This window comes from Bufo gargarizans, chromosome 5 (genome assembly GCF_014858855.1).
Source record: "Bufo gargarizans isolate SCDJY-AF-19 chromosome 5, ASM1485885v1, whole genome shotgun sequence".
NCBI lineage: Eukaryota > Metazoa > Chordata > Amphibia > Anura > Bufonidae > Bufo > Bufo gargarizans.
In genome coordinates this window covers 74,370,360-74,392,592 of record NC_058084.1, presented here as the reverse complement: position 1 = coordinate 74,392,592, position 22,233 = coordinate 74,370,360, and the positions used below count along the sequence as shown (strand labels likewise).

Below are 22,233 nucleotides of genomic sequence, written 5' to 3'. Positions count from 1 at the left end.
TCACCGCGAACTGCTGTGCTGTGCCGGAGCTCCGCCCACATCCCCATTATAGTCAATGGGGACAGAGCGGCGGTCCGGCGAAATAGCGGTAGGACGGATCCGACAGGGGGAACAGCCTGTCGGATCCGTCCTGCCGCTAGTGTGAAAGTAGCCTTAGCTTCAGGAAAGCAGCACAACATCTGATGCACTTTTCCCCTATTATTTAGTAAAGTTATAAAAGTTGGAGACAACTAGACTGCAGTATCAAACTTCATAGCAATGATCTACAAAATGCTGGGAGTTGTAGTTTCACACCAACCAGAGAGTCCTGCTCTAGTGGTCAGTACCACATCTATTAGTAGTTCATTCTGTGTATCACACTGTAGATACCAAACTGTAAGCACAATAGGATTTTATTCAGACCACCAAACGATAGAAAGCAGATAACCCTATAACTGCGGTGCAAAACGGAAGTTACAGACTATTACTAATTTACAAGACTTTAGTGTTTTGGTCAGTGATGTCCACAGAGATTCGGTATAATGGAAAGATTTGTACCTCTTCTCTATTTTTGACCCTCATCTGATGATGGCTCGCAAAAAGTGATGGAAATCACTGATCAAATAACTGAAGTGTGAACTAGGCCTAAGAATGAGAAACGGTGTCTAGAATCAATTGCAATGATGTTCTCTATGAATATTTACATAGATATATGAGTGTATTTCAGAACAGATCTCACATTTGCTCTCCCTGAGCTGCGGTACAAGAGCACACGTATGGATATAGGCAATATAAATCATACAATTTACACATCTGTACAAATCTGTATAGAGCAGAGGTCCCCAACCTGTACTATCATGAGAGCCGCCGTCCAAACATTGAGCTGTATTTGACTGAGGTCAAACACATGTAAAAAAATAAAATAAAAATTTGACATTCGAATAATGAAGGAGAAATTGTTGCTGCGAAAAAAGCCACATGGCAGTGATGCTTTGTTAGTGTTCAGTTTGTCAGTCCACATTATGGTGCCAGATGTCTCCATAATATCATCCTGACCCAGAAGCCAAGTGACAATGATGAGGTCCTTAGCCTGGTACCACGTTTCATCATTGCTGTGGCATCCCAGGTGTCATTGATCCACAATAGCATCTGCAGCTGTCACCTGTTGGAAAGTCAAATGCGGGGGGGCACATATAGGCACTGGTTGGGGAATGCCGGCTGATATAGTTCCTGATTAGGTAGCCCAGGCCGCCAGCATCTGCATGTCATCATCATCTTCCACCCTCTTCCTTGTCGACACTGCTGACACAAAAGGAGTATATTGTTAACAGAGGAATTCTTTGGGTACGTCCACATGGTCAGGTTTCCGCATGCAGTTTTGGAAGCCAAAGCCGGAAGTAAATTGGAAAAAAGAGAAGTTGTATCTGTCCACTTCTGATGTTGACTGCCAAAACTGCATGCAGAAACCTGCCCGTGTGGCCGTACCCTTACCATCTGCTTTGTAGTGCTTCTTAAAGAGGTTGTCCCATGTGACGCCTTCCACGGCGCTCATTAGCCCCAGTGCCTTGCAATGGGAGTTACGGAAACATAGGAGCGACTTTCTCATCTTGCCGTGGAACTGGTGAGATAGGACTAACCCTTTATGATAAATTAATCAGGTCCTTGTCAAGGAGACTATGTTTGCACTAAAATGTAAGGGCAGTGGTCACGCATGCATACAGGGGACTCCTAATCACTGGGAGTCCTAGCAGTTGCACCCCCCAGGATCATACACTTATCACCTATCCACAGGATCGGTGATAAATGTAGTTGGGACAATCTCTTTAACCCTTCCCAACTGCTTAGGGTAAATATACGTTGGGAGTCAGGTATTTAAAGATGGTGCCCAATCGTGAGCGCAGCGGGTGCCATGACCTCTGGGTGCCTGCTGTTTTAAACAGCAGACACCCAGGGTTAAGGTATGCGATTGACAATAACATTGATTGCACACATTTAACCTCTCAGATGATGTGGTCAAATGTGACCACAGCATCTGAGAACTCAAAAACCGGGAGCACGCACTCCCTGCCGAGCAACGGCTCCCCATAGCAGGATCAGGTGAGCCAGATGGTGGGTGCCACAGACAGGCTGCCACAGATAGGTTCCTATGGCCCGTGGCAGATCTTTATAGAAACATAGTGAAATGCTTATAGACTCCAATGCTAATGAATTGCTGTCTATGAGAGGAACAATCTAATGATTGCTTGTTCAAGTTACCTAGGGGACTATTAAAAAGTGTAAGAAAAGTTTTTAGGAAATATAAAAAAAATATATAAAAATTCAAATCACTCCCCTTTCCCCAAAATAAAAATAAACAAAAAATCATAGGCATCGCAACATATAAAAACATCTGTACTATTGAAATATACAAATATTTATCCCATATGGTGAATGGCGTAATGGAAAAATAAATAAAAATCAACTATTGGCCATTGCTGTCACTTTGCTTCCCCCAGAAAATGGAATAAAAAGTGATTAAAAAGTCTTACACACTTCAAACTGATATTAATAAAAACATTGATTGTCCTGCAAAAAATGAGCCCTCACATAGCTCCGTAGACATAAAAATTAAAAAGTTATGTGCATCTTAATATGGCGATGCAAAGAAAAAATTAGGTTTTTCAAAATTTTATTTTTCAACAGTATAAGGGTGCATTCACACGACCGTAAGTGTTTTGCGGTACGCAAAACACGGATACCGGCCGTGTGTGTTCCGCATTTTGCGGACCGCACATGGTCGGCGCTATATAGAGAATGCCTATTCTTGTCCGCAACCGTGGACAAGAATAGGACAGGCTCTCTCTTTTTTACGGTGTGCTGTCCGCATCTTTTGCGGCCCCATTGAAATGAATGGGTCCGCACCTGTTCTGCAAACTTATCCATTTATACGGTTGTGTGAATGCACCCTTAAAACGCAAGAAAAACTATATTGAAGCGGTATCATTGTAATTGTACTGACCTTGAGAATGAAAGTAACAGGTCAATTTTACCGCATAGAAACCACTGTAAAAACCAAACCCATAAAACTGTGCAGTAATTGTGTTTTTATTTTATAATTCCACCCCATTAGATTTTTTTTTTCTGCTTTCCACTACATAGTATGCAAATGTAAATGGTGCCATTAGAAAGTACAACTTGTCCCTCATACGACTATATGAGTGGAAAAATAAAAAAATTATGGCCCTGGGAAGGCTAGGAGTAGAAAACGAAAAAAAAAAAAAAACGGAAAATGGCCCTGTCCTGCAGGGGTTAAGGCCCCTCTCACACACACACTTTTTTGTGTTCTAAATCACGGCAGGTTTGTGACTCTTTAAACGTCATTGCGTCTAAATTTAGGCACAAGTGACGTTTCTACTCCGCCCTTGCCATTTTCTGAAAATGGAGCCTGGCGATGATATTGTGTGGGCTGGGCTATCGGTCCTGGCACATTCACCATCATTTCTGCCAGTTTTCTGGCGTAAATGATGATTGAGATCTACTGTGGCTCTGTACTGGAGTAGATTTCAATCTAGGCACAGAGACTGCCGGAAGATGCGCTTAATTTATGATGAGGCATGCGCCAAGTCATACATTAGACACATCCTACAGCGGCGCAGGGATATCAAAGAGCGATGTTGAAACGCTGGTCTTTGATAAATGACCGCCAATGTCTTTGGAAAAAAATACTAGTCACCCCGACACTGCTCACCCCCACAACGCTGTGTAAGTACTTTCCAATATTTGGCTATTCTAAAGTTAGATTTGGCCAAAGCATTTTTTAACTTAAAATTGTGCGAATCAGTGAAAAATGCCACTGAAAATACCACAAAAAGAAAGTGACAGGGCCTGATCTCTATCCTCCAGACGGTCTGATGATGTGCCACCGGTGCTTCCTGACATTTAGCTCCTGAGGAGGTAGAGGGCCTTCGTCCCCTAGCACCAGACCAATAACCAGAACATATGGGGGAGATTTATCAAAAACGATGTAGAGGAAAACTTTTTAAAGGAAAACAGATTCCAGCTTTCAATTTTCAAGGCTCCTTTGGTACGGACGACTAAGGCCTCATGCACACGACCGTTTTTTTTTTTAAGGTCCGCAAAAACGGGGTCCGTAGGTCCGTGATCCGTGACCGTTTTTTCATCCGTGGGTCTTCCTTGTTTTTTGGAGGATCCACGGACATGAAAAATGAAAAAGTCAAGTTTGCCATTGAAATGATAGGAAAAAACGGACACGGATCACGGACATGGATGCCAATCTTGTGTGCATCCGTGATTTTTCACGGACCCATTGACTTGAATGGGTCCGTGAACCGTTGGCCGTGAAAAAAATAGGACAGGTCATATTTTTTTCACGGCCAGGAAACACGGATCACGGATGTGGCTGCCAAACGGTGCATTTTCCGATTTTTCCACGGACCCATTGAAAGTCAATGGGTCCGTGAAAAAAAACTGAAAACGGCACAATGGCCACGGATGCACACAACGGTCGTGTGCATGAGGCCTAAGCCAGTTTTCCTTTGCACCAGTTTAGATAAATCTCCACAATAGACCCTAAGTGCAATTTTTGGGGTGGGCTCCAACTCGAGACCATAATACAATTCAGCAAAATCCAGTGAAATGAGAAGAGTTACTCACGCTCTTTGTGCCTCCACTTTTCCCACTCCTTTCTATGTCTGGGAAATGGAGTAACAGTTCATCTAGATGACCAGAAAGAGCCCCAGGAGGACATACCGTATAACACAGGTCAATATAATACTGTACCATTGTGTAGATTGTGGCACATGGAGCAGCTCCATGGGAACACCACATTAACTCATGTGCCAGTCTAAAACAGTACAAAGTGGTACCCAACTAAAGATGGGTGGAGGTAGAGACTGGTGGGGACACCACTCACAGGTGGGTATTTAGGGAGATTTGTTGGTGCCAATACCTTGCTCATAGATCTACGTGGATTCCTTCTTTACTAATTCCATCTCGGGCATTAAAGAGCTGCTTACCTGGTCTGGATGGTAGTTTTGAGGATGGCACACTTGGTAACCTGACATTGGCCATATGTTTGTTGAGATCTTCTTGTTCTAGTTCTTCTAATTCTGCCAGTAACTCGTCCTGCAAAAAAATCAAAGTCTTTACTGGCATAGTGCGAACTCACTTGCATACAGTTTTTGGACCTGCAGACAGCGCAATAAAATGTACCTGTATTTGTGAACTGTTTTTGAGGTCTACAATGTGATTTGAGCAGTTTTACATGAGTAAAATAGATGAAACACTCCATAAAATTTTATATATATATATATATATATATATATATATATATACACACACACACACACACATACCGTACATATATATATATATATAAACACACACATACCGTATATATATATATATATATATATATATATATATATATATATATCACCAATGATAACCCAATTGCATGGAGGAAGATAATGATCTGACTGTGTGGTTTACTCCACCTGCTGGGACACAGTTGTACAGAGGAATCTAGAAAGGGAATATTTCTGATAGCAGACAGTCACATATCTCAGAACATCACCAGCCCTTACCTCATCAAACTCCTCACCAAAACCAGAGGGGCGAGAAATGGCATCAGAAATTTCTTGTGCTACGTCCTGCTGTTCGTTGATGTCCTGCATCAATTCATCGATCTTATCCAGATCCCTGCAGGTAACAACATTTCACGTATTATAAAGAAATATCATGCTATAAAATGTATAAAAAGAGAAAACTTCAAGTCACAGTTAGAGCCTCCATTGAGAATGGACATGTCCTTAATTAAACCGCGAAATCTGTCGTCGGCCGGTTCGGTGAATGATATCCTCTTTACGGGTAAGAGCACAAGAGAGAGCTTTTACTTCTCACACATGAATCATTATTTTACGCTCGCCGTGAGTTCTGTGTTATCTGTATTCTGCAGAACGATCAAGAAGAACAATGAACGAGCAAGCTGAGAGATATTTTATTGGATGACTCCGAGTACATACCGGATATCACTATGCGGCGTACAGTTCATAGCGTACACAAAGCAAATACATCACAATTGCAGCCCTAGTCTGGGATGATTGAAAGCGCAGCTAACAGGCGAGAATTTCCACAAAATGCTGAAGAATTGCCACAGTGGCTCTGGCGGGGTTATTGAATATCAGGGTCACAAAAGCAATTATGATACTTTTATGTCTAGGTTGCTGTAAATGAGCTAAAAAGTCAGGATACAAATAAATTCCTTTGGTAAACGACTTACCTTGTGAACTGCTGGGTGTTAAATCTTTGGGGAAAACACAAATCGGACCCCCCCCCTCCCCCTCTCGTCTATTGTGTGCTTTTGAAAGGGTGGTCGGCCGGACACCAGTTTGGGGGGTACTTTTGGTTGGCTCTGTTCACATTCAGCTGCGTTCAAGGCATTGCGCTCTGCCAGCCAGCATCCTTTTCTATACTGATGAGAGGCAAACACCCCAAGATAGCTTTTTACGGATGGATATTTAATTTGGCTGTTTTCCATTGTCAAGTTCCAAGGGTTGTTAAAAAGTTGGACTCTGACTGCAATTTCTGTAATGCTATATATTTTCATGTGTTTGGGCCATTCATTCCAGGTAGAGAATGTATGGTTGGCAGTGGTTGGCAGGAACAAGGCTAGCCACCCTGTTCCTCTCATCTTGGTAGGAGTGGGCTCAGGGGTGTAGCTATAGGGGGTGCAGTCGCTACAAGGCCCAGGAGCCTGAGGTGGCCCAAAGAAGACCCTTGTGCCTCATAAGAAGACACCGGTATTATAGAAATTGCACGCTGGGAGGGCTGTTATAGATTTTGCACTAGAACTCAGAATCTTAAAATTACATCTCTGGCTGGAGGAAAGGGGTTAGGTCAAGAATCTGGCAATGGGGGGGGGTTACATCTTTTTCTCAGACTGCAGGAGGGCTATGTGCTTTATGTTCCTTGCCACAAATCATTGAGGGAAGGGGGGCCCAAGCTGAAGTCTTGCAACAGGGCCCATGAGCTTTTAGCTACACCCCTGAGTGGGCTGGTACTGCTTCCTGCTGGGAAGGGGAAATAGGAAGCACATGCTAGAGCTCCTACTCCTAGGGACCGTATCCATTCTCTTGTAAGACCATCACTCCAGAGAGATCATCAGAATCAAGAACACCTTATCCAAGAAGCTTCAGTGTGCCTAAATAGCAGGGTGATCAGCAAAAACACAGCTTCACAGACACGGTGAGGGAAAACAGGTCAGGCACCCATTGCCTAGAACCACCAGGCCAGACAAACATCAAGCCTATATCATACAGTGGACACATATATCCACAAGTGCCTTCTAGTGCCAACCATCCACCCACCATATCTTCTCATCTGGTGCCAGAAACTGCACGTTGTACTTAATACTGCTGGATGGGCCACAAGTTTTATCTTGCACTAAGTAAGGCTACATGCACACGACCGTATGTGTTTTGCGGTCCGGAAATTGTGGATCCGCAAAAAAAAACGGATGATGTTCCGTATGGCATCCGGGTTTTTTTGCGGATCCATTTCTTTTGTGTGGATCCATTGTAATAATGCCTATCCTTGTCCGCAAACTAGAAAAAAATAGGACATGCACTATTTTTTTTGCGGCGCAACGGAACGGACATACTGTGTGCTGTCCGCGTTTTTTTGCGGACCCATTAAAATGAATGGGTCCGCATCCTATCGGCAAAAAAATTGGATCGAACACGGAAACAAAATACGGTCGTGTGCATGAGGCCTAAAGAAAGACATTTATATGTTTACTTCTAGCCCGATTCATCAAACCACCAACGGGAGTACACGGTGAGACAACACCTCATCAGGGCCACTCCCATCCTCTGCACTGGCTCCATCCTCACTGCTGATGGTTCACTTTTCCAGGGAGACATCTCTTTGTATATTTTTTCTCCCATGGAGCATTGCCAATAAGTCTCCATACACGGCTGGTCTCTTTATGGAGAGCCAGTACCATGGGTTAAAATATACAGAGTTTTTTTTCTGGTTGTTTTTCGCTTTGTCTACATATTCTGCCAGTTTTATTACTGATATGTGACACTTTTTTGGTGCACAGTACTGATCTTAATTATACCACCCAAGAGGTAAGAAAAAGTAGGGAATGTGTATGTTTTTCCCCCAAAGATGTGCCAAATCTGTCAAACAGCTTGCTCCACAGTGGTAGATTTGGCATATCTTCTGACTGCTCCTTTTATGCTTAATACATGATTAACAACATTAGTACATCTGCCCCATTGTACCAAAAAAATTAAAACACTCATAGCAAAACACAGATCAACAATACTGCCATGTAAACAAAGAATGTACTGTATGTGTGCGGAGGCCTTGGCTGAATGTGACATGAAACCCTAATCAGTGGATTATTTGGAGAGCATGCTTCTTATAACATTCTGATATTTCAGGCTGTTTCCTCTAATATGGGACAATTGGCGACCACCTCATATGGGTTTTTACTTCTGATTGGCACATTCGGATTATAGGTTGGACTGGTGTCTTTTTTTCAACCTGTTGTACCTACAATCTGCTTTTGATCCTAAAAATACAAAGAAATACCTAGCATTCATCTTAATGTCCATATAGTTCTTTCTCTTATGTTGGAATTGGATGAACTGGCATGTCTCCGGATCATACATGATTAAGGGTAGTGATGTACTTACATGTTTTGGTGGACTGTTTTCATAGCTTTGGCAGCATAACCCATGTTTTTCAAAACCTCTGTGTTGGTGTGGGAATTCTCAAGAGCTTCTCTCTGGAACTCAATGGTGGACAGTGTCCCATCTATCTGTGTTAACTGCTTCTCCAGTCTCTTCTTTTTTTTCAGGGCTTGTAATGCAGCTGAAGAGAGAAATACATTGACATATCGGATAAGGCTTGACAAATATGCAGTAAGACGTGGACATTAGGAACAGGGCAAATACAGGTTATAAGACTTTGTAATCTGGTTATCATCCAGATTCAGGATGACATTTTTTCACAATGCATCCTGCCCTTGCAGTGTTCTACTACAGAGTATAGGCACACTGCAAAGGGCAACAGACTGTATTTCCATGTAAAATATTCCATTACTGTCAATAAATGCACATGGTATTAAAAGGCCATATTCACATCCACCACTAGATGGGGCTGATGTCTCTCTCTCTATACATATATATATATATATATTTATATTTATTTGAAAAAAATAACCGGCGAAACCACCGAGCCAAAAAACAGAGTAGAAAGGGTGCACTGCCCGAGTATGGTAACTGGTGCTTACCCACTGATACGGAATAAAGAAATCAGACTGCACTCCAGATGGATCTTCAGTGAAAAAAGGATTTATTCACCCATAAGGTGGCACAAGCGACGTTTTGGCTCACACATGAGCCTTTCTCTTGAGAAAGGCTCATGTGTGAGCCGAAACGTCGCTTGTGCCACCTTATGGGTGAATAAATCCTTTTTTCACTGAAGATCCATCTGGAGTGCAGTCCAATTTCTTTATTATATATATATATATATATATATATATATATATATATATATATATGTGAAGCAGGAAGATCCTAGACTGGACACTGAGTTTGTGTAGTCTAGTCTGAGACACAAGATAGAGCAGATGCAAAAATGTAGAGCTAACAGTTAAGCCTGTCCTGGAACAGGTACCAGCAAGGGCAAGGCCAGCAAGATCAGAAAACCTACAAAAGCAGGCCAAATGAAAAGAGAGGTGTAGTGAAAGTCCAGTAGAGATAAACTGTCTGTAAAGGATGTATTGGCATTACAGCACGTGTTCAGGAGTTTTCCTCCTGTACCTGAAGACATATTTAAGCAGCCTGATCACCTGTGCGAGAAGTACCCACATCTTACAGTGGAAAATTGCAGAGATGTACTGTAAGTACAGCAACCTGTTCGCAAAAGGGGCAGAACTTAGTCTGCCTTTAAGTGTCCGCCCTGTTGGTTGCATGAAAAAAAGCAGTGTGACATTCCATGCTTGGATTCTTATACTAAAATCAACTAGAGAAGACTGCTCACAAATACTTTGACCTAATAAATTACCTGGGCAGCCATGTTTTCTGTGAAATTTGTGTGAAGTGCATTTTGCGTACCAACTGCCAGTCCACTGCATGCCAAGAACTGTCCCGAGGTGTTTGCATTTGAATTATTCAGTAAAGAACTGTTCTGCTGCACAACTACCTCAACTGCTACACCGCACAATTTTGGCATCACGAACCAGGACTGTCATTTGCACCTCAAAACCATCAACATCAAGGGCACCTCAATCATCATCAGGAAGGAGAAACCCAGAATCAGAGCATGCCCAAAAGGGAAACATCACTGCATGAACCAAATGAGCATTAGAACCATGAGTACTGCCACTTCCATCTGGCCACACACTCACTCCCCTGCGGCATGGCTGGCGGACAGAATTTTGGCATGTATAAAGTCCATGTACTTTCACTACCTCCAGTTGATGTAAGGGTGGAGAAAAAACACTCATGCATGGCTCCAGTATTAGCTGAATGGACAGAGCAGACAGACTGTCATGATGTGTCGATGGACATGACACCTGCTCTTGCTGATGATCATTACTACCGCTCTCATATTTTATTCTCAGAAGAAAGATATGGCAAATGTTAGCAATTTGCATACTGAGAATGAATAGTATGGATTACCATGGGTGCCCATACCATTTTTAAAACATGCAGAAAGACTTTGGTTCTCTGGTTACAAGCAGCTGATCAGCTTCTGGCCCACAGCTTCCTACAGTTTTACATTGAAAAAGACAACAAAGTACACTCCAATGTTACTGCAACCAACAGTAGAAGTCTTTTTATTATCCATATATAAAACATGACTTTTGTACTCATTTTCCTTTAACTAATCTTGGAAGTGTGTTTTTTTTTTTTTTTTATAAAGTAGACCGACTGGTTGTGCCCAGAATTTACTGACTCAGGGTGTGACTGCTGAGCTATAATATCTGGCTATCTCAGGCCTTCTGCAAGGAGGCAAAGTCTCTGAGCAACATTCCAGGTTGTTGTCTTTTAAAATAGAAAAAAAGAAATGCATTTTCAGTTCTCAATCAATTCTTGTCTCAAAGGTTGTGTGAAGTATATTAGGGATGAGCTCTATGGTCCATTTCTCTGACCGCCACCAAAATTTGACTTCAAGAAGTGGAGCTCTTTCTAGTTGACTAATTACTTTCTGATCTGTGGCCACATAGTATAGCGTGAAGATAGCTAACATCTTTTCACAGAAGTCTCCTGGGGAATGGGGCTCCACATGTACCGTGGGAGCCATGGTGCCACAAAATAGCACAACATAGTAAGTGCCATTATGCATGGAGTTGCAGGATTGTTGCAGCTTGGCTTAATGATGTTCTCGCTGTCAGACTTGGTTAGTGATGTGCTCTGGATTATTCAGGTCAGTGGGGGGTAATTGTGCAATGTTGTGGCAAGTTGCCAGAAGCAACAGGAGCATATTTGGTGCGTGACCCCTTTAAGAGTTGCAGCTACAGCACAATTGATATAGTAGAAGTATGTAGAAAATTTAGCAACATCCCCATGACACAGTTTTTTATGGTTACTAGTGCCAGTGGTACTGACTCAAATCAGTTGGCACTCAGTTTTTGGCTCCTGTACTGCAGTATCTGTGCAGTGGCTCCATGTGCCTGTTTCCAAGATGGTGGCGGCCTTGAACTTCCAGCAGGGTAACTTGCTGTCTCCGTCCCCCCAGGAATTAGTTGTGCCTCTTTAGTTCCGCTTGTTGGGCTGTAGTTTCCTTTGGGTCGGTGGGCCATTGCTTTTCCCGTTCCTTGCAAGGTGCACTCTCTCCCGTTCCCTGCGCTTGGATGAGTGGAGTTTCAGCGCTGATGGCACGGATCTATGATGGGCCAATTAACTCCTTGTGGGCTGGTGTGCAGTGACTTGATTCCTTGACAGCAAGCAGGGTAAGTAATAACACCCAGGATGAGTCTTTGCAGCACAGTGTGGCTGTAATATTCACAAGACACAAATATTCTTTAGGGCTTCCAACCCAGTAGTAATGCCACTTGCTTGATAGGACACAGAGATTTGTATCCTGTTTATGACACCAGAATATTTTATGCAAGTCCAGGAAGATTGGAGCAGAGGATGGGAGTAGTAGTGGCTCTGATAGGGCAGTGATAGGAGGGTGCACTCTTTCATCCCTTGGGGCACAACCTGATGTTGGGGCTCCTGCCTGATAGTAGTTGAGGTGCTCTTGGTGTTGTGGGTTTGGTGCGGGTATAAGGCAGGCGATGTAGGTGCAGTGGCCGCCGTATGGTGCTGGAGTCAGTAACCAGGCCAGTTTTAGAAAATAGATAAGTCTTTCTTTACTAAAGTGCACAATGGTTGTTGTAGTACATCCAACGGTGTTAAAACACAGTTCCAAACCATTCTCAGTACAAATCTTACCAGTTGACAATGTGTGGATATAGGCCAGAATGGAGATTGTACTACTCCTTCCCTTTTGCTCTCCAAAGTCTCTTACTGCAGAATCTAAGGTTGGCAGTAAGGTTCTTGCAAACTGAACTGTAATTTCCAGATTAAGATACGGTTGGCCAGTCCTGTTTGCAAGTGTGAAGGGTGTCTTAGCAATGTCTCTTTCACTGCAGTAAAGTGCCATTAGCTTTAAACAGCAAATACCTTATTGACTGACTACAATGCTTGGCCATGCAGATTCTGGACCTTCTTGCTTCTTACTTTATCTTCCTCTGTGAAGAGATAGGCTTCATGCTGTGGATCTCACAGCGATAGTAATTTCTCGTAAATTCAGGCCTAGTACACTGGAAATGAGCACATATATCTGCCTATCATTTCCTCAGCTCACACTACTCATGGAGCTAGGGACAGATCTAAGTCTCTCCTCTAACTTTCTAAAGGGGCACAGTCAGGATTATTAACCCTGACTGATCCATACAGAGATATGCTGTCTCCCATTGACTCCCATTGTAAAAAATAAACATTTGGTCACACACATGCCTTGCCAGAATTGAAAAATGTAGTCAACTATGCTTTAAATACAGTAAAAAATAGATAGTGCACACTCTTTTGCATACATGAATGACATAGAAATCTAGGTATATGCTTGATAAATACCTTACATCAGAAGAATTTCCAGAGGTACACACTAAGAGCGTATTGCTGAGAAACCGTTCACAGATCCTAAATATGATGAATAAATTATCCAAAAAACAGTCTTTTAAAATTTAGTGATGTTAGCCTTTTTGGAGTGTTTAGTTGTTTTAGAGAGCCTTAAACAACAATACTGGATATTATCTATCGTAAGACAAGTGTTAAGCAAATTATCTGGGAGCTGAAGTTCACAAAGTAAATCATTTTATAACATAGGCGAAGAGGAAATTAGAAGGCAGCAGTGAAAACACTTGTAACAGATCTCCTGGCACCCCGACTGGGTACCTCTGTTGATGGATGCTCCTAGTGCTTCCCGAGGGCTCCAAGAACTCAACTTGACACCATAACCACCACAGACCCCACGAACCGCCGCAGCTTGGATGGGGTCTCACCGTCCTCCACCCACACTGGACCCAAGACCGGGCTTCAGTTTCCAGTGGGTGAACCTCTCCTAAATCAAGAGAGCAGGAACCATGAACAAGCTCTTACAAGAGCTTATACTCAGGCGAGTATTGTGATATAGCAATCCCCAAGAGTGTAGTTATCCCATCCCCCAAACATAAGCCAAAACTTCATGAAGGGGTAAAGCAGGTCTCTTTATTGAACACACAAGCATTGACCTATATACACATTTTCCAACAAGGGTACCACCCCCGTGGACCTGGTTGGGAACTGAGGACATAACATAGCAGCCAATCCTTTACAGTTTAAACACAAAAACTATACATTCAACAAACACAATGGCATTGTCTGTGACACAATTAAAAAACACAATGGCATTGTCTGTGACGCACTCAATAACAGAATAGGCATTGTCTTTGACGCAATCAACAAAATACAATTACCAAACATAATGGGCTAACTTAATCACTCACAGGCACAAAACACAAATGTTTCCCCAAAACACAGAAAACACCTCAAAACCCCACAATTTATACATCCATGGATAGCTCTGATCTGGGTGAACAACATATCCAAAAATCACCCAGATTCGAGCAGGGGTTCCACAAGCATGGCTTTCCTGCCCAAAACAGTTCCACAGATTTAGACTGTGCGGCCGGTCTGTCTTCTCCTTCAAAGTTAGTATATGGGCCATAATCCTGAGGCAAGAGACTGGCAAACAGGCCCCTCCAAAACCCAGTGGCGAGGTTATTTTCGCCACAACACTATTTCAAAATCCACTGTAAAGTTTAATGCAGAGATGTTACATTTCGGCTTACATGGCCTTTTTTGAGCATAGACTTGATTATATAATGTGTCATACTGATTATGTTGTTTACTATGTTCTGGTGGTTATTATTATATGGCTATGGTCAGAAAAATAAACAGTCACAAGAATTTTAGAGAATGTCTGGAGCAGTGGGAGAGGTGACGGAAATAAAGGGTTGCTGCAATAATGATTCCAAGTTCCTGCACTACAGGTTTGCCCATTTAAAAAGAGGCAGTGAAAAATGAGAACTGGGAGCTGAATGGTTTTCCTTTGCACCAGTCATAATCAATTGGCAGCATTATTGAAGTAAGACTGGAATCTGCATGGATTTATAGTCATTTGTGATCACTAAAATCTTATTGAAGTGATATTTGATATTCTAAACATAAGAACTGGATAATAAATAATTCATCATCTTGATTCCATGATTTATAAAAATGTCTGCGATAAAAAAAATCCTCATAAAATCCATATTGTGTCCATAATTTGTGAAAGGGCGTGATAATGATATAAAAAAAAGCAATCAGGTGTACATGATGTGTAAATTAAAAACTTATTAAAACGTTGAGCAGTCTCACATGGTGCCAGAGATACACAAGACCCAGTCAGCGTCAGGAAATGCGGTCTGCGCAAGGGCCGCGAAGTCCGTCCTCTCACGAGAGACGGGATTAGAAATATGAGCATAGGAGACCACAACAAAGATGGCCGCGGCTTCAGGAAAACCCAACGCGCATCCACCTGCCCAAACCGTGTAGGTACGCCCACTGCAAAAACCTAAAGCCATGTGCATATATTAATAAATCAGATCAGCCCAAAATTGTCAATGCCTGAATATATATTACACAGAGGCTCAGTTGAAGGATATAGGGTAAACTTATGGGCCACCATAGTCTCTATATTCCAGGTTCAGGAAAGAATCGCCGTCCACATGGTTATGCCAGCGGCGACAATACCGCCACCATGACAACCATAAAAAGCCTAAAAAAATAAACTTACTATATTAAAGCCAGGGGGTGGAGTGTCCTCTCAGGGGTAACCCCAAAGGAAGGGCACACCACCCAATTAGGAGAGGGAATCTGGTGTCACATTACAGACCCTAAAACCCAGAGGTCTGAATGTGGAATTCAAAGCTTTCTAAGGCTACTTTCACACTAGCGTTCGATCGGATCCGTTCTGAACGGATCCGCTCATATTAATGCAGACGGTGGCTCTGTTCAGAACGGATCCGTTTGCATTACCATGAACAAAAAAAAAAGAAAAAAAAAATTTTTTTTTTTGGTTCATGATAGTGCAAACTGATCCGTTTTGACTTTACATTGAAAGTCAATGGGGGACGGATCCGTTTGAAAATTGAGCCATACTGTGTCAACTTCAAACGGATCCGCCCCCATTGACTTACATTGTAAGTCTGGACGGATCCGTTTGGCTCCGCACGGCCAGGCGGACACCCGATCGCTGCAAGCAGCGTTCAGGTGTCCGCCTGCTGAGCGGAGCGGAGGACAAACGGTGCCAGACTGATGCATTCTGAGCGGATCCGTATCCACTCAGAATGCATTAGGGCTGGACGGATCCGTTCGGGGCCGCTTGTGAGAGCCTTCAAACGGAACTCACAAGCGGAGCCCCGAACGCAAGTGTGAAAGTAGCCTAATCGAGAATGTTTTTGTCACATCTTCCTACATTTCTGATTCTTTCTGATTTCCATTTGTATAGTTTCAGACATGTGCTGTACTCTAATTTGTTGTTCCCATAAAAGAAATGTATTGAAGAGATGAATTTGATGGACAGTCACACTGGTGAATGGTGTAGGAATTACAACAGTTTGCATATGTGGATATTAAAAGTGGAGATAGGCACGGCCAGAATATTTGGTTCACTTGGAATAATAGTTATTTAATCAGCATCAAAATACTATAACATCTATATACGATAAAATATTGGCGGCAGTCAATAGCAATAAAACAATAAAAACACTAAAAAAAAAAGAGATAAATTGAATCACCAAATGGTGATATGTGGTGACTCAGGCAAAGGTCACATATATATGTGAAAAAGATATATTGAAAAGGGGTAGAGTCCACACCCTATATAGTGAAGCAGAATTAAATCGGTTTGGAATGTCTCTCCAGAAACAGTGCAGTAGATTGATTATGTGCTGTGCATGCTCACATTGACATCACTCCATATCCTCCCCAAAGTATATTCAAGTGGGGATATTAGGTATAGTTGTAGTTCGTCCACTTCAAAATAACCCCTGCTTTCTACAATTGTAGTATCGGCATTACAGAGTACTCACGGTTCGTATCTCCAGACCGCAGGTGATGTTACACGCTGTGTGGCGTCCCACCTGTGTTCAGAGTGAATGCGGCTCCTTGCGTGGTGAGTCTCGTGGGTTATCTCGAGATCTTGAGGGTTTGTTGTATTTGCTGGTTTTGAGTTTGCATATGTGCCTCCCACTCATTAAGGGACCAAAAGTAATGGGACAATTGGCTTCTCAGCTGCTCCATAGCCAGGTGTGTGTTATTCCCTCATTATCCCAATTACATTGAGCAGATAAAAGGTCCAGAGTTCATTTCAAGTGTGCTATTTGCATTTGGAATCTGTTGCTGTCAACTCTCAAGATGAGATCCAAAGAATGTTCCAAAGCCAAAACAACTGTTTGGAACATTCTTAAAAAGAAGGAACGCACCGGTGAGCTCAGCAGCACCAAAAGACCCGGAAGACCACGGAAAACAACTGTGGTGGATGACCGAAGAATTCTTTCCCTGGTGAAGAAAACACCCTTCATAACAGTTGGCAAGATCAAGAACACTCTCCAGGAGGTAGGTGTATGTGTGTCAAAGTCAACAATTAGAAGAAGACTTCGCCAGAGTGAATACAGAGGGTTCACCGCAAGATGTAAACCATTGGTGAGCCTCAAAAACAGGAAGGCCAGATTAGAGTTTGCCAAACAACATCTAAAAAAACCTTCACAGTTCTGGAACAACATCCTATGGACAGATCTGACCAAGATCAACTTGTACCAGAGTGATGGGAAGAGAAGAGTATGGAGAAGGAAAGGTACTGCTCATGACCCTAAGCATATCACCTCACCAGTGAAGCATGGTGGTTGTAGTGTCATGGCGTGGGCATGTATGGCTGCCAATGGAACTGGTTCTCTTGTATTTATTGATGATGTTACTTCTGACAAAAGCAGCAGGATGAATTCTGAAGTGTTTCAGGCAATATTATCTGCTTATATTCAACCAAATGCTTCAGAACTCGTTGGACGGCGCTTCACAGTGCAGATGGACAATGACCCAAAGCATAGTGCAAAAGCAACCAAAGAGTTTAAGGGAAAGAAGTTGAATGTTATGCAATGGCCAAGTCAATCACCTGACCTTAATCCGGTTGAGCATGCATTTCACTTGCTGAAGACAAAACTGAAGGGAAAATGCCCCAAGAACAAGCAGGAACTGAAGACAGTTGCAGTAGAGGCCTGGCAGAGCATCACCAGGGATGAAACCCAGTGTATGGTGATGTCTATACGTTCCAGACTTCAGGCTGTAATTGACTGCAAAGGATTTGCAACCAAGTATCAAAAAGTGAAAGTTTGATTTATAATTATTATGTCCCATTACTTTTGGTCCCTTAACAAGTGGGAGGCACATATGCAAACTGTTGTAATTCCTACACCGTTCACCTGATTTTAATGTAAATACCCTCAAATTAAAGTTGACAGTTTGCAGTTAAATCACATCTTGTTCGTTTCATTTCAAATCTATTGTGGTGGTGTATGGAGCCAAAAATGTTAGAATTGTGTAGATGTCCCAATATTTATGGACCTGGCTGTATATAGGAGACCACAGGAATTGTGTCTTATTGCTTAATAGTTGCTGGACACGGTGTCCCGACTTGGTCCCTCACATGCCCCCTATGGGACATGGGAGGTTCCGACTCACGATATGATGATCCAGTAGTTAGATACTCTTCATTCTATGCTCAATATCTGCCTTAGGTAATCAATCACATGTGATTCTTACAGGACTTGGATTAGGGTCGCACAAATGTGACACCAGATTCCCTCTACTAATTGGGTGGTGTGCCCTTCCTTTGGGGCTACCCCTGAGAGGACACTCCACCCCCTGACTTCAATATAGTACATTTTCTTTAAGGCTTTTTATGGTTGTCACGGTGGCGGTGTTGTCGCCGCTGGCAGAACCATGTGGACGGCGATTCCTTCCTGAACCTGGAATATAGAGACTATGGTGGCCCATAAGTTTAACTTATTTCCTTCAACTGAGCCTCTGTGTAATATATATTCAGGCATTGACAATTTTGGGCTGATTTGATTTATTAATATATATTCATGGCTTTAGGTTTTTCCAGTCGGCGTACCTACACGGTTTGGGCAGGTGGATGCGCTGTTGCAAAACTACAACTCCCAGCATACTCAGACAGCCTACAGATATCATCCCACAGCAGGGAATTGTGGGAGTTGCAGGTTGAGCATGCCTGCTCTAGGTGTAACCTCAGGAGGTGGAAAAATGCAAAGACATAAATGTATAAATTACAGGTTTTACTTAATATTTTCCTACAAAACTATACATCAATCTGCTCAGATCCTCCTGCTCTATACATGGTGCTCTAAGATTGCATTGCATTTTGCGATGACAGGTCCTCTTTAAGATCTTATGGACTATCCTGCTGTCTCCGTTTATACATCATGGCCGTCTTAGGGGTGTTACAACCTGTCTGGTTGCACAGGGAACCTCATCTGTCACCATGATGTGGGCTCCAATAGCCTGGCTGATTTGAGCCCCCTGAGGTTGAGCCTACCATTTTACACCTCATGCTTGAAACTTTGGAAAGGCAGCTATATTATTTCATTTTAGATTGGAAAGTGTTATTGTATGCAGAACCATCTATTTGATGCACTATAAACCATAAAATGGGGCATGCCAAATTGATGGTTCTGCATATGACACCAACCTGAGGTGAACCTTTTAGACATGTCTTTATATCAGTTTCAGGACTTTTAGTTAAATAAGGGCTCATGCACATGGCACCGCACAACCTTGTACAGGACTATGATATGGTACCAAAGACTTCTATGGGTCTGTACGGTACCTCATTCTGTATAATCCAACAGATAGATGTCTGCCCTTCTCAGAAGCCACAGTACAGATATATTCTCTCCTAGAACCACTTTTGTCATATACTATGGTATGTGTTACGGAGCCACATAGAAGACATGTGCCCCCCTCTGCTTTTTGTACATAGCCTTGTCATGTGGGTAAAACTAATGAACCCCCTTTTGAAACTCTTGCAGACAACCAGCCAACAAATGTTTCATCAAAAGTAGTTGCTTAACGGGGTTGTCCACTTTCTAGTATTTGTTGATCAATGTGTTCGGCACTTACCAATATAGTCCTTGTTGAAATTCTGCACAATTTTCTATATTTTAGCAGGTATGCTCCCTTGTTTACAAAGTTGTTTGAGCTGTCCACATAGAGGTCCTGTCCATAAGATGGCCGCTGATGGAGGGTCATGTCCAGAGAAATCACGTCCATTTGATGGCTCCTCCATTCAAACACACTGTACCTGCACTAGACTCCGAACAGAACAAGTTCAGACGGCAGGTGCAGTGGCTTTGAATGGAGGAGACATCAAATGTAGATGATTATCCTGGTCACATGCCCCTCCATCAGTGGCCATCTTATGGACAGGACCTCTGTGTGGACAGCTTTGTAAACAAGGGAGCATACCTGATAAAATATAGAAAATGGTGCAGAATTTTAACAAGGACTATATTAGTAAGTGCCATATAATCGCCTCACAAACACATTGGTCAACAGTAGCCAGAAAGTGGACAACCCCTTTAAGGAATTGTGTAGGCCTAGACATGACTTTTCCTGGTGATAATTGTGGATTACAGGATTCCTTTTAAATAGGGATTGTTTTTGAGATATATAGAAAATGTGCTAGTGACTACCTGCAGTCCACAATATCAGTTCTCCAGACTCAAGGACGTCTTACAGAGCAGTGCAGGGTGATGACCCTACATAGTGTGTAGACCACATCTGTTTCTTGGACCCATAGACACATGACTTATAGGAAGGAGGGCGCAATGGACTACACTTAATGGTAAATTTTCAGGTTTGACTGGAAGTGTACTTTACATCAGTGATAGAGATACTCTTTCCTGTATCTTTCAGTGGTATAGAGTTTCGACCAGCCAAGACAAAACATCAGTTCTCTTACTCCAAGATACTATTTCACTTCCCAATTCTCACATTAATAATTCATTATAAGACATTCACAGACTGAACGACATTACCATGGAAGGTTTCTCCCAGCATGCACGGCAGTGTACTGTAGTATAATGTCTAATCACATAGCTGTAATAGAAGGAAAACAAGGCACACCTTTCCTGCTGGGGCCTAAGAATAGACCCGACTGCTGTTTTCTGAGAAATCTCCTGTTTTACTTAACCCGCTGTAGTCAACACTACAATTTCAGATATTTTTTTTTCTATATGGAAATAAAGTCTATTATATAAAAAGTTTAAAAATCTTATAATAAAAACCTGTAAAAATACTTAAGTGACAACTACAGAGGAGAAGACTGTACCCAGCTTTCCTAGATTCCTAAGGGGTAATTTTCCATAGTTATGCAGTGATACATTTTACAGCACTTCTGCCTAACTAGCGATATGAGAAAAACCATAATGGAAGAACATAGGGGCAACCATACTGGTTGTCATCAAAAACAACTGAATAGATCTCAAGCAGAAGAAAGTAGAAGACATCTCAAGAACTTATATTTAGTTGATGGTTTTTGAAGTTCAGATACTGTGTTAGTAGACACTGGTATGGACATTAGATAAAATATGGGATATTATCATGTAGAATTTGGGTTGTTGAGAAGTGGAGTTGAATTTAAGGTGAAACAAACAGCTTTATAAGTGTGTAATAATTTACTAGAAGAGGAGGTCCCTCAGGCAGGTCAGGCTTCAGCCATGTTCACTTACCCCTCTTGTTCTTGGTCCCGTGCTTCCTTGCTGTAGCCAGCTCCTGTTCGATTTTCTTTTCCAAGTACTCCTGTTTTTTGGTTAACATTTCTTCTGTTTCCCGGAGTCTGAAGAGAGCTTCCTGAGCACTTGGACCCCCCTTGCGACCTTTTGAAGAGGATCCAGAGGGCTTGAAAAGCTTGGTGATCTTACTCATCGTTGTATCTGATTTTCTGACCAGCCTCAGTTAACAAAATCCATCCAGTGCTAAGTGATATCCTCTAGAAAGGGCTCTGAAGGCAGAGAAAAGAAACACCGAGCTCTGATCCTGTAGTCAGACACCTGTCATTTCCTGTCAAGCAAAACTCGAAAGGCAACTTCCAGCAGTACAACCTGGTGTAATGGGTGGGGCGAGCAAGAACACAGTCAAGTGACTTCTTACGTAGCCGAATACCTGGCAGATAGTCTCACACCTTACTAATAGCTCATAATGACTGACATATCAGAGTTTCCTTGGCTCCCTGGAACAAAGAGGGACTGGCTCTTTGTTATAGTATTGAAAGCAAAAAAATATAATAATATTTGACATTGGTTTCATAGTCTTCTAAAATCTGACACTCGGAAAGCTGGGTAATAACTCGCAATCTATTACTAGTGTTGAGCGCGAATATTCAAATTACGAATTTTTATCGTGAATATCGCAACTTTGAGAATTCGCTAATATTTAGACTATAGTGCTATATATTAGTTTTTCAAATATTGATCTTTTTTTTTACTCAAAAGATTGGCAATATAATAATTGCGTAATATGCGAATATTACGCAATCAATACAGGCGTGGGTCAAAAAGGAATATATAGCACTATAGAATACAGTGCT

General features: G+C 42.2%; 1 protein-coding gene across 2 annotated transcripts; it reads right to left on the bottom strand.

The window, feature by feature from the left end:
• Nucleotides 1–374: 374 nt before the first annotated feature.
• Nucleotides 375–21,733, bottom strand: CHMP4C (charged multivesicular body protein 4C). Of its 2 annotated transcripts, none has more exons than XM_044293896.1 (5): nt 21,377–21,733; nt 8,685–8,862; nt 5,565–5,679; nt 4,995–5,103; nt 375–1,281 (listed from the first exon to the last, which is right to left on the bottom strand). In XM_044293896.1, exons 1-5 carry the CDS (start codon nt 21,570–21,572, stop codon nt 1,214–1,216), a joined length of 666 nt encoding a protein of 221 aa, XP_044149831.1. In that variant the 5' UTR covers nt 21,573–21,733; the 3' UTR covers nt 375–1,213. The 2 variants fall into 2 exon arrangements, with proteins under 2 accessions (XP_044149831.1, XP_044149832.1); XM_044293897.1 differs by having other exon boundaries at nt 375–1,278.
• Between the last annotated feature and the right edge of the window lie 500 nt (nt 21,734–22,233).

Bases quoted from the DNA above. Each gene is read 5' to 3' on its own strand.
- CHMP4C (XM_044293896.1), bottom strand. From the start codon at position 21,572: ATGAGTAAGATCACCAAGCTTTTCAAGCCCTCTGGATCCTCTTCAAAA. The intron at 5,680-8,684 runs GTAAGTACATCA...TGTTACCTGCAG, and splicing joins AAAACAGTCCACCAAAACAT to GGATCTGGATAAGATCGATG. The intron at 5,104-5,564 runs GTAAGGGCTGGT...ATTTTTTTGCAG, and splicing joins TTGGTGAGGAGTTTGATGAG to GACGAGTTACTGGCAGAATT.